Source organism: Pangasianodon hypophthalmus, chromosome 1, assembly GCF_027358585.1.
Source record: "Pangasianodon hypophthalmus isolate fPanHyp1 chromosome 1, fPanHyp1.pri, whole genome shotgun sequence".
NCBI classification, from domain to species: Eukaryota; Metazoa; Chordata; class Actinopteri; order Siluriformes; family Pangasiidae; genus Pangasianodon; species Pangasianodon hypophthalmus.
This window is the reverse complement of record NC_069710.1, coordinates 19,152,579-19,164,642: the sequence shown is the minus strand read 5'-3', so window position 1 is coordinate 19,164,642 and position 12,064 is coordinate 19,152,579. Positions and strand designations below refer to the sequence as shown.

General features: G+C 39.4%; 1 protein-coding gene across 1 annotated transcript; it reads right to left on the bottom strand.

Annotated features, from left to right (window-relative positions):
- Nucleotides 1–1,222: 1,222 nt before the first annotated feature.
- uts2r3 (urotensin-2 receptor 3) lies at nt 1,223–8,033 on the bottom strand. Its single transcript, XM_026926649.3, has 2 exons — nt 7,780–8,033; nt 1,223–5,067 (listed from the first exon to the last, which is right to left on the bottom strand). The coding sequence occupies exon 2, from the start codon at nt 4,913–4,915 to the stop codon at nt 3,758–3,760; it is 1,158 nt and encodes a 385-aa protein (XP_026782450.3). The 5' UTR covers nt 4,916–5,067; nt 7,780–8,033; the 3' UTR covers nt 1,223–3,757.
- Between the last annotated feature and the right edge of the window lie 4,031 nt (nt 8,034–12,064).

Below are 12,064 nucleotides of genomic sequence, written 5' to 3'. Positions count from 1 at the left end.
AAGGTAGACAAGCCACACACAAGCAGATAATAGACAAGCGCACGGTGAAGAGTTAAATGAAAACAATGGAGTAGTGTAGACATGGCGTTTTCATAGTTCTTGTGGTCAGAGCCAGGGTGAGAACAGAAGGGCCGATGTCCGTTTATGTAACCTCCGGCCTCTGAAGAGGGCAGCCAGTGCCTTCGTCTGATCACGGCGGCTGACACTGAAGTGTGAAGGCACGGGGATGTGGCAGCATAGGGTAGCTTTTTTACTGATGGAGCCCCAGGATCCACAAAGAGCCACTTGGCTGTCTGGCTCCTGCCTGTTCACAGGTTGATATCAGGATTTGGATGAATGATTTTTTTTCTTTTCCATCAGCAAGATTTACAGTAACATAAAATAAACGTTCTGGAGTGTCTGTGTGAACAAGGCTTACAGTAATAAAGAGCGTGCTCAGCACTAATGTGTAAACTCTTTGTGGGCTTTTATTTTGGCTTGGACAAAGCCAGGAACCTAAAATTAATATGCAGAAAGAGAGACAAAGAGGGAGAGGGAAAGATACAGAAAGACTGAAAGAGGGAAAACAGATGGAGAAATAGAATTTCAGTATGTGTGCATGTGTGTGCCTAGGAGAAGGGAGCCTCTTATACTGTCTCAGCAGGGGCTTGGGCCAAGCTTCGGCCTAGTCTCGTCTGCCCAGCGGGGGCCTTTCCTGAATGAGCCGCCCAGAGGAGGGGCACCTGCCTGAGCTACAAACACAGAGAAGAGACAGGAGGTGTGGACCAATGAGGGAGGGGAAGGATGGGTGGTGAATGGAAAGACACTCAGGGAAAGGACATGGATTCAATCTCTGAAATGCATAGGTAGCACAAAAGTACAGCTTGGAAACAAAAATATATGTGCCCTTTACATCACCCTGTAGTCTGTGGTCTACAAGCCACTACCTCCAACAAAACAAGAAATTTTGTGCAAATACAGTCGTGGTGGTTATTGTTGGAGAGTCATACGGTACCAATTCTTGTGTCTACCAACATAAACTGACAGCCTATAGATTTATCAACCTCCCCAGGACAATATTTTCCCCTGTTTGGACCCAGTGGGTAAATACATGTGCTTGAAGTTTATCACATACTCAATCTTTCAGACTAGCACTGAGAGAGAGAGAGAGAGAGAGAGAGAGAGGTCAGACATAGTCCTGTTATAAATTTGCCACTGTTAAACTCCTGAAGATGGTATTAAATAGAGAACTTTTATTCTCCTTCCTGTTTACATAAAGTATTACTGGTCTACCAACATATTTGCAATCACAGCACTGGAGAAAATGAAATAGATTAGGTATCAAAGGTTCATAAAAGCTGCTGATGAACAGCAAAAGAAGCTGAGAGACCACTTTGTTCCACAGAAATGCGCTGAGCTCCATGTGTATTAGAGATCTGAGGCCGGTCTGGCATTGGAGGATCAATGCTGGCTTCACAGAGAACAAACTAGGAACGTTAGCTAGCGCGTTTCTCCCAGGTAAATGGAAACACATGCTAAAGGGAAGAAAGGACAGAGTGAAACAGAGGTACGGCTTTGCACAAATGCTTCTCAAGCACCATGTTCTGATTATGGGATGCCTGTTTTTTTCTTTTTGAACAGACTGAACTCCACTGTGATTGAAGAATTGTGATATTTTAATAGGGACCAGAAAGGTTTTTTTTTTTTCTTTGTATTCATCTTGGAAGCCCCTGTATGAAATATACTGTATGCAATCACAAAAGGCACACAGATACACAAATTTGACAATTTTCACTGTTGCACAAAGAAGTGTTCATGCGCATAGGAGTTCTTCATGCAGCCTGACACCATGCTGCCATTCAAACATTTACAGACAAGACACAGGCTCTCTCACCCACATGTTACTCACATATGAACATCACATGCATGCCATAAATTAATTTAGTGTAGACATTTATACATGCAGTGTCAAAGAAGAAACAGCAGTAAGGCTATGTGTTCAGTATGTTTTTTTTATATATGAGATCTGACTTAGTTTTCTTTACATTAATTTACCCAAATACTTATATTGAACCCAAATAGCAAAATAGCTTTTGCAAATGTATTTGGCTAGAAGTCAGAGAAGGGGAATTTATATATGCCGTAAGTCATTTTATACAACATACACAGAGATTTGAAGAAAATGCAATTTCAAACAAATGCAAACTCAGTTAAGATCATACTATTCAACTGCTGCTTGTTTGAAATAACAAAGAAAGCACATTTCTATCATAACAGCCCAATCAACAACCAATAAAACTAACTTTTTTCTGAGTTTATGCCCTGCCTTGTTTCTCCATTTTACTGAATGTAATGAATGAATGTTTATTCTATGCAGCATTCTATCATTGGCACTCTCAAATACTCAGGATAGGGGATGTTTTTTTGCCTAAACACTTTGGGGAGAGAACCATGAACCACTTCACAGACTTCAGTATAAAAGGGGTATTTTTATTCATCAGTATATATTATTGCCACAAATGCATGTATATGAATGTTTGTGACTATGCTATGTGCAAAGCAATGCAGGGAAAAGGCAGATGCAAAAATAAATGCAGTTTGCTGTAAAAGGCAAACAAAGTCTGAGGTTTTCAAGAGTCATAGAAGACATAGAATTTGAATGCAAAGAATACCATCTAATACCTTCTAGGCAAACATCTTCCGTTATAGAATGCAGTAGGCTGTAGTTTTACAAATATTTAAATTAGAGCCAAGCATTCAGTAAAGTAACATCAGTAGAACAAGATTTTTGCAGGGAAGAACTATGAATGTTGCTAAATCTTTATAAAGTATTATTGCTGATGTACTGATGTAAAAAAAAATTGTGTAAAAGCCAGTAAAATATAAGCTTAGAAACTTAGTAGACAGATTTATCCACTCACAGACAAACAGAAAAAAATGGGAATTGACATATTAATTTACAAAAGTAAAACACTACAGTACGAGAACTAAACAGCTTCATGTGAGTCGATACACATTTGTAAATCCTAAAATAATGGACAAGACTAATATTTATCCTCTTCAAAGAGCAAATTCCAATGGGAATTGTTCTTTAGCTTTGAGCCTAATTGAAATATATGGCCTTTCTCTTCATTAGGGCTAATAAACCAATTTGGTTTTAAAATGCTTCACACCTGTAGTGAAAATTCCCTTTGGGCAAGTTACAAATCATGTCAAAACTTGTGTTGTCCCTTTCATGTTGTGCCTTTGGTGTCTCCTCAAACAGATGTTTTGAACATTTTTGTTCACCAGTGTGTGATAATTAGCTGTCTGCTAGTTGAAGCACTGATGCTTCATTATAAGCTTTGCTTTTAAGAAGCATAAGAGCCTCATATAACACATTATTACACATTGCCTTTTAGTAGAGAAAATGGTTATCATAGTCAATTCTACTAAAACCTAGGAGAGTCCTAAACCCAATGACCACAATGGGTGAACAGTTTACTTAATATATTTGACTGCAACAATAATGCTGCAACTGAAATACATGAGTACCGGAATAATTTATAATCTTATTAATTTAAAAAGATGTCTATAATATGCCCAGTAAAGCACTGCTGTTTTATCCAGGGTATATTCCCTTCTTGCACCTAGTGATCCCGGGATAGGCCCCGGATCCACCACGACCCTGACCAGAATAAATTGGCTGTGGCTATTGAATATGAATGAATGATTGATGTAGTGTATGTAAAAAGAGTTGTGAAAAGTGCACTTATTTATGGGCAGGTAAAAAGTGCTTTCACTGGTGAACAGAGCTTCCCTTTTGGCAGAATGGAGCAGTTGTGCTTGCTGTCTGCCCTCTGGTCCGGTGCCGCTTTCCTGTCAGTAACGTGTAAAAAAATGGATTTACACATGAGTTCCCATATGTTAGTCCTGTTAGGATCCGGTTAACAGTGACCTGTGTGCCTACTGGTACCACACGTAGAACATCTGGTCGATAGAGTGGTAGTAACTGCCAGATCCAGAATGGGAGGAAACAGGCCCAGAATGCAAGCACAATTCCCAAAATGAGAAGCAGGACTTTGGGTCTAGGAGCACGGGGTGGGTTGGCGCTACATCCACCAGCCCAGGCCAACTGTGTCTGTGAAACCCAGTAGTGACGCCCCAAGGCTGCATACAGACCCCCGATGGCCAGGCCTGGTCCTAGGATGCTGGTGCAGAATAGTACACTGAGGTAAGCTTTGGAGCTTTGCTCATCCCATGCTGGAACACACAGTTTGCCCTCCTGGTTTCCTCCATCCTCCAGGTGCAGAGTGATCATCATGGGTAGGCTGAGTGCCACAGCAAGGCCCCATGCCAGTACCACACGCCGCAGTCCTGAGGTAGGAGCTGAAGATGCAGCAAGAGGGTCTGCCACGGCACGGTATCGGTCCAGACTCATTGCAGTCAGTGTGAAGATGCTGGCGTGCATGGTGAGCAGGTCCAGGCTGAGCAGGAGGCGGCAGCCGAGTTCACCAAAAGCCCAATCAGATGCCAGGCTGTCATAGACGATAAAGGGTGCAGTGGAGAGGTAAAGCAGATCTGCCAAAGCTAGACTCAGAACCTGCAGATGAAGTGAAGAAGAAGACAAGGAGGACGAGGTGGGGGAGGAATTAGGAGAGTGAGATGGGGAAAAGGTTCTAAGGCAAGCAGGAGTCAAACAGCAGCTTGGTGCCATACTGCGTCTCCTTCTGGGGCCCCTGCGGCGCTGAATGAGAAGCCCCAGAGTGTACAGGTTTCCCAGAATGCCCAGAAGGGAAAGGAGTGATAGAAAGAAACAAAAAAGAGCTGTGGAGGCTATGCTTGGGGATGGATAAACTGAGGGAGAAGAGGAAGGGGTGGACAGGTTAGAGAGGAAAGAAAAGGTGTAAGATGGAGCTGGGGAAGAGAGGAGGGAGACCGAGCCTGAGTCTTCCATTTGGCTTGGAAAGAAGAAGCTTCAGTGAACACCTAGACTCAAGAACAATCAGTAAATGTTAATGTGAAACGATAAAGAGCTTTGTGTTTGTTATAGGGACAGAATATTAGAAGGTGTAACGTTAGTATTCTATTAGAGAAAAGAGAAGTGGACTGAGAGGGGAAAAGGGAAGGAAAAAAAGGGAAAAACCAGAGTAAGAGGACTTCATGGGTGATTTTACATACATCAATTTAATAACAAAAATATGGAGACATTTTAATCTTTATAGTAGAATTCATGGTTTCAGATGGCACAGCCATTTAAAAAAAAAAAAAAACATTTTTTGGGGGAAAAAAATAGGTTATTGGAGGTTGTAGGACCGAATCACTGCAGTCACGAGTTTACAGTTTGTGCTGTAATATATGATTAAAAATATGCCTTGTGTTCTGCGTAAATACAGCATTTGCTTATTTTTATTTTCATGTTTCGTTTTTATTTTTGTAGGTCTATTTATTTCTATACAAATGCACCAGATCCACTTGCATGCCGCGCTCAGCCTGCGTTAAACCGCTTCATGCGTCCTGTTGGTGAGAAGCAAAATTAGTTAATTATAATTAATTACGTGCACTTCTCAATTCCTTCACAAGATTAATAAACTAGACCCTCCCGACTAAACGAAAAAGCGAAGTGACCGCGCGAGCAGAAGCCTTGCGCAACAGATCTGCGCCTTATTTGGAAATGCAGCCTGTATTCATTCTGCTCATCCTGGGCATCTGTAGCATGCCTCAGCAAATCCAGTCATTTCAGTGTCTAAAATCAGGGGATGTTTATAGCTGACACCAAATTATATTTGGCCTTTTGGTAAATCGTCGTTGATTTCCTGATTAATGAGTCAAATACTCTGCATTTCAGCTTCCTCAGCAGTCGGACATATGATGTGTGTTCTTCACTGCTGAGTGTGTAACCTTAGCTGTGAGGAAATTAAAGCGCGGCCGGAGTGCGCGTTCACACAGGAGCAATTTCTGGGCCACATGGTGACTCTCCATAAGCGTCTCCATGAGGGTTCAGACCGCGTGCGCGCGCCCACACACACACACACACACACACACACACACACACAGACACTCAATCAGGCTTGTAGTTTATAGCCAAATTAGTCCCGAGTGTTCATTTAACACCAGAGATCTTTAGGTTTTCTCTAAGCGCAAGAACAGCAAGCTATATTAATACGTTTATTATTATTATTATTATTACTATTATTATTATTATTATTATTATTATTATTTGGTTAAATTTTACGAGATAAATATAAGGAATCATTTAACTGAGGTGTATTATATTGTGTATTATGCTTAATATTAGGTTATTATTTTTACTCCTAGTAATAAATAGCTTGAAGTGTTCGTTAGAGTTGCTCTTCTTCATGTCATTCTCTGGAGAAAGATTTTTAAAACCGGTAAAAAAAATAACGCACTGCAAAATGTAAACGTCAATTTAATAATAATAATAATAATAATAATAATAATAATAATAAAGTGGTGGAAAAAATCTATAATGGTGGGAAAACTGATCATTCGTTGTTTCGTTTTGTAGAACAGTTTTAACACAGTTTTAACACAGTTTTAACGCTACTGCAAACGAACTAAATCCAATAGCAAAATCCATCACCATTACTAATGATTAAGAGCTATCATAGGCTTTATTAAAACAAGCCAGTGGCATGAGGAGACTAACATGTGCCTGCCTGGTGACATACATTCAACAATATTATACTGGTTTCTTTTGTGTAGAATCATGAGCAGTTAAGGAAACTTTTAAAGCTGTTTCAGTAATTCATTAAGAGCATACAGTGAGATTACAGTGAGATTACAGTGAGTGTGAGTGTACAGTGAGATTACAGTGAGATTACAGTGAGTGTGAGTGTGCAGTGAGATTACAGTGAGATTACAGTGATTGTGAGTGTACAGTGAGATTACAGTGAGTGTGAGGGTACAGTGAGATTACAGTGAGTGTGAGTGTACAGTGAGTGTGCAGTGAGTATGAGATTACAGTGATTGTGAGTGTACAGTGAGTGCACAGTGAGTGTGAGTGTGTGTACAGTGAGTGTGCAGTGAGTGTGAGATTACAGTGATTGTGAGTGTACAGTGAGTGCACAGTGAGTGTGAGTGTGTGTACAGTGAGTGTGCAGTGAGTGTGAGATTACAGTGATTGTGAGTGTACAGTGAGTGTGAGTGTGTGTACAGTGAGTGTACAGTGAGTGTGAGTGTGTGTACAGTGAGTGTGCAGTGATTGTGAGTGTACAGAGTGTGTGAGTGAGTGTACAGTGAGTGTACAGTGAGTGGGAGTGTGTGTACAGTGAGTGTGCAGTGATTGTGAGTGTACAGAGTGTGTGAGTGAGTGTACAGTGAGTGTACAGTGAGTGGGAGTGTACAATGAGTGTGAGTGTGTGTACAGTGAGTGTACAGTGAGTGAGTGTGTGTGTGTACAGTGTGTCTACAGTGAGTGTACAGTGATTGTGAGTGTACAATGAGTGTACAGTGAGTGTGAGTGAGTGTGAGTGTGTGTACAGTGAGTGTACAGTGAGTGAGTGTGTGTGTGTACAGTGTGTCTACAGTGAGTGTACAGTGAGTGTGAGTGTACAATGAGTGTACAGTGAGTGTGAGTGAGTGAGAGTGTGTGTATAGTGAGTGTACAGTGAGTGAGTGTGTGTGTGTACAGTGTGTCTACAGTGAGTGTACAGTGAGTGTGAGTGTACAATGAGTGTACAGTGAGTGTGAGTGAGTGTGAGTGTGTGTACAGTGAGTGTACAGTGAGTGAGTGTGTGTGTGTACAGTGTGTCTACAGTGAGTGTACAGTGAGTGTGAGTGTGTGTACAGTGAGTTTACCTCCAGCTGCAGAGCTCAGATGCTGCTGTTCCTCTCCGTGTGCACTGGCCTGTCCAACACCGCAGCACGACACAGAGGCTTCTCACAATTTCCCTGGTGACTTTCCATTTTAAAAACGTGTCCGTTATCGATTAAAAATCCCTTTGTATACGTCTTTATTGAAGATCTGTTTGCATAGTCTGCAAGGACAGGACAAGCAGTTCTCTTTGACAACTCTGAGCTGCTGAGGAAAGCTGCTCACACACCTTGCTCACCTCGCGCCTCCTCCTCTGACTCATCTGATAACCGCGGGCCAGAGAGGCGGGGCCAAGAGGGGCACGGGGCGGAGCCTAACCATCACAATGTAATTAATCAATTAACTACAAATGACCTGGCACTTCTGGTCATTTCAGTTTGTTTAGATCCTGTCTCTCACCTACTTTAAAAACTAAAGAATATATATATATATATATATATATATATATATATATATATATGTATATATATATAAAGATAAATAGATAGATAGATAGATAGATAGATATAGTTATAGTTATGTAAATCAGTAAATCAGACTGTTTGGAGCAACTAATAACAATTTATTAATATTATTTCAATAAACTGCAAAACACACACACACACACACCATATTGCATATTGCAACATTGGTAAATGTCTCCTAGCAAAATGTATATGCTCTATTAATTTAGACGAGTTGGCTTCTATGCACCCAAAAATATTTATGACACATATGAAACGGCATGCCTACATAAGCATTAAATTATATGATTAACCCAGTATGAATAGTAACACGTTTAAAATCCATTAGCCCACTAGAGACCAGATTCAGCTCCTATTATAGGTTAATCATGCTTGAAAAATGCTGGATAACATTCTGATATTTACTACCATCCAAACCACAGCACAAAACCATTCAAACCATATGAAATATTGTATTGCACCCTTAAGACTATACAGGAATGCATTACCATTAATGGAAAGGAAATGTTTGAAAAATGTCTTCATTGCCATAGTCATGCAGATGATCTGTATCATATTTATTTCCAACCAAATTTAAAAGACCTTGGGAACACATGTTATTGAAGTGGAGATGGGAGCTTCAGATACAGTGTAGCAGGAAATATAGATAGTAAAATTAAAGGCTGTGGGATCTCTGCTGGACAGGGAAAAAACACTTTAAAAACTTAAATGGTAAATTTATATTATAATACATTTGAGACAATAACTGTAATTACAGCAGTAATTGCTTTTAACTGAAACTGAGAAGCTACTAATCACACAAATAAACACACAAAACCATTTTTATTTGTGTACAAACATGCCCAATAATTACTAAAGATGTACAGTAATTATATAAAAAGTATTTATACATAATCTTTGCATTGTACGAAAAATGCTTTTTTTTTATATGTACTCTGCCTTTGTTGTATTCTTAAAACACAATAATAGCAAATAAATGTATCATGAGCTGGTCAGTCCACACATGCTGTTTCCTGTAAAATGAGAATGACTCATAGGATGAAGGCAGTCCAGTGGAAAGGAACATGTGTCTAAGCCACCGACCAGAGTGGGAGAGAAAGAGAAAGAGTTATAGCTTTGTCTTCTTGTGAGCTACTGACACCAACTTCAGATTCAGTCCTCATGCCAACACACACACAGGCCACAGAACTGCATGCATTTCATAGCCAACACACACATATGTGCACATCCAGCATACTTTAGAGCCAACATACACATCACCAACACTCTTCTACTTCACACCAGCACTCAACACCAACATTGGCAACCCTCAAAGACATCTAATCCCATGGAGGGAAAAGAGTGTGTGTTAGTGTGGCTTCAGGAGCTTAGCTCTCAGTCTGTGGCTCACACTAAAAAAAATGGAAGAAGAGATTTTATTCCTTCCTGGCAAAAAAATCAGTCTCAGATTTTTATCACGTCATATGTTAATATCATGAGAACCAAGGTACAAAGTAACCAGATTAAGATGATAGCTGAATACACTACGTAGTCTTTTTAAATCTAAGTGCCTTTATGCAAATGTTATATTTAAGATTCATTATTTAAGTTATGTTTTCGGTTATATGGTTGTATCATTTTGTGAATAAATTTGAATATGAATTCGACAATGGCAGTTGGTCTAATGGGCACATTGCATGTTCATTCGGGACTCCTGACATAGGTTTGTGTGTTCAAGGTGTCCGAGGCATGTGCTGTGTATTTGCACACAGAAGATGGACATAGACAGGCACCAAGGCTGAGACAAGAGGGAGGGAACATATTTCTCCCTGCAGGGTGTGTGGAATTTCAACAAATACCTGGCACCGGCCTGCCAAAATAGGCAAAGGAGAGAGAGAAAGAGAGAGAGAGAGAGAGAGAGAGAGAGAGAGACTAAAATAAAATGTAGTAATTTTGATATAGTTGATGTAGCAATAAACAAAGGAGGATTATAGTTTTTATAGTTGTAGACTTTTTATACACTAAGAATCCACGAGCATGTCAAAATGTTTTAAAGATTCCACCCTAAGTCAGTTTACATCTATTTGCATGAGCTGCTCTAAATATACATACAGATCACCATATCATCATCAGATATTTTACACCCCTTTTCAAAGGTTTTTATTTCTGTTATATTGAAAATAGCAGCAAACCATGAAATATGATCACATGATGACTATATTGTGTGTGACAGCTGGTTAAATGGTCACATCAGGTATCATGGTATGGTGGCTTGTATTCTTGCAGCTTAACATGGCCTGGCCCTATTGAGGGTGTCTCTGTGTAGATCAAAGGGGTTAGAATTCCTGAACACACACACTCCATGCTGTCCAGACCCCCAGCTGGGCCCGTGTGTCTTTCAGTGCTGTGTGTTTTAGAAGTGACCTGAATTATTACCTTATTGAAAGAATTACATCCCACGGCAAAAACATCAGTGGGCCCTTTAAATTTGCAAGTGCCCTTGTGCTTTGCCTACATTATGTTAATTAATTTTTTAAAGTGTTTGACTGTCCTCTGACAGATTTCCCACCTGTTTGACTACATCCGAACTGCAGATTTAATTAAATGGGCGGACATTTTTGCATGTAACAAATGGTTTATTTCCCTTCTTACCTGATTAATGGAGCATACAATGAATTATTGATCCAGCATGTCTGGCACTGATGCCTATATTCACTTTCTGCCAGAGCTAATTTCCTGAACCCAAGTCCTATTCCACTGGGTTCAAGGCAAATCAGTCCTTTTACAGACACACACTCTCTCTCTCTCTCTCTCTCTCTATCTCGCTCTCTCTCTGCTAGCATAAGCTCATTACTAGGAGTGTGATGTAAAATTCCAGACTGATCCCTTTAAATGCTATTATATCACCACCATCTAAAGACATTAATAATTTACTAAACAATTTAATAAAGTAGAGTAATTTAAAGGAGTTTATGGTTTGTTCGTTCTTTAAAACCTACTTGGAATATATGTTTTTAAGGTTTTTATTTCTGAGTTCTGCTTCCGCTGAAATTCAGTGGTTTCCACTGAAATTTTTAGCTGCTTGGACATGCGATTTGTTTAAGCGTGTCTGTACCAGGCAGCCAGAGTTCCACGAGGATTATAAGATCTTCTAATGTTCTAATTTTATGGAGTAACCAAAATGCTAGTGATAATTTCTTTTGTTGTTTGTCAGCAGAATCCATCTAACCTTCCATCTAAATCATCTAAATCCCTGTTAGAAATCACCTTTTTTTGCATTATGTTACTAAGATTTACTAGAAAAATTACTAATATTAGAGTCATTAGAGTGATTCCACAATAGTTGATCTAGGTATCCAAGCAATATTTTATTGCACATAGTGTGTAAAAAATGGTCTATGAATACCAAGAATATTCCATAATTTATCTTAAAACTCAAACAGTAGTACGTTCTAACGATAGTATGTTCTTTATCAACACATAATTTGGGCTCACTCCACTCAGGTAGGAGGTGTAGCTTTCAGATTTCCAAAGTGTAAAGGTGGAATTGTTCAATAGAAGTTATTTTGATGCTAATATGATTGGATTTGATGTATATATTAATTTTTTTTTTAATTCTGTAAAACTATTTAGAAAATCAAGTCAGCCAAACACTGTTTTTGAGCCATGAATGTGATGATTTAGGCAAGTAGTTTTCATGAACACTAAGCTGGTACTTATTACTACATTAACCTTGTAGCCTCGGTGCAAAGCAAAAGGAGGAAACTTTAGACATCAAATATATCTAAGGTATTTGACTATATGTTTCAATTTTATTTCATTATTT

Coding starts and splice junctions, on each gene's coding strand:
- uts2r3 (XM_026926649.3), bottom strand. CDS start 4,915: ATGGAAGACTCAGGCTCGGTCTCCCTCCTCTCTTCCCCAGCTCCATCT.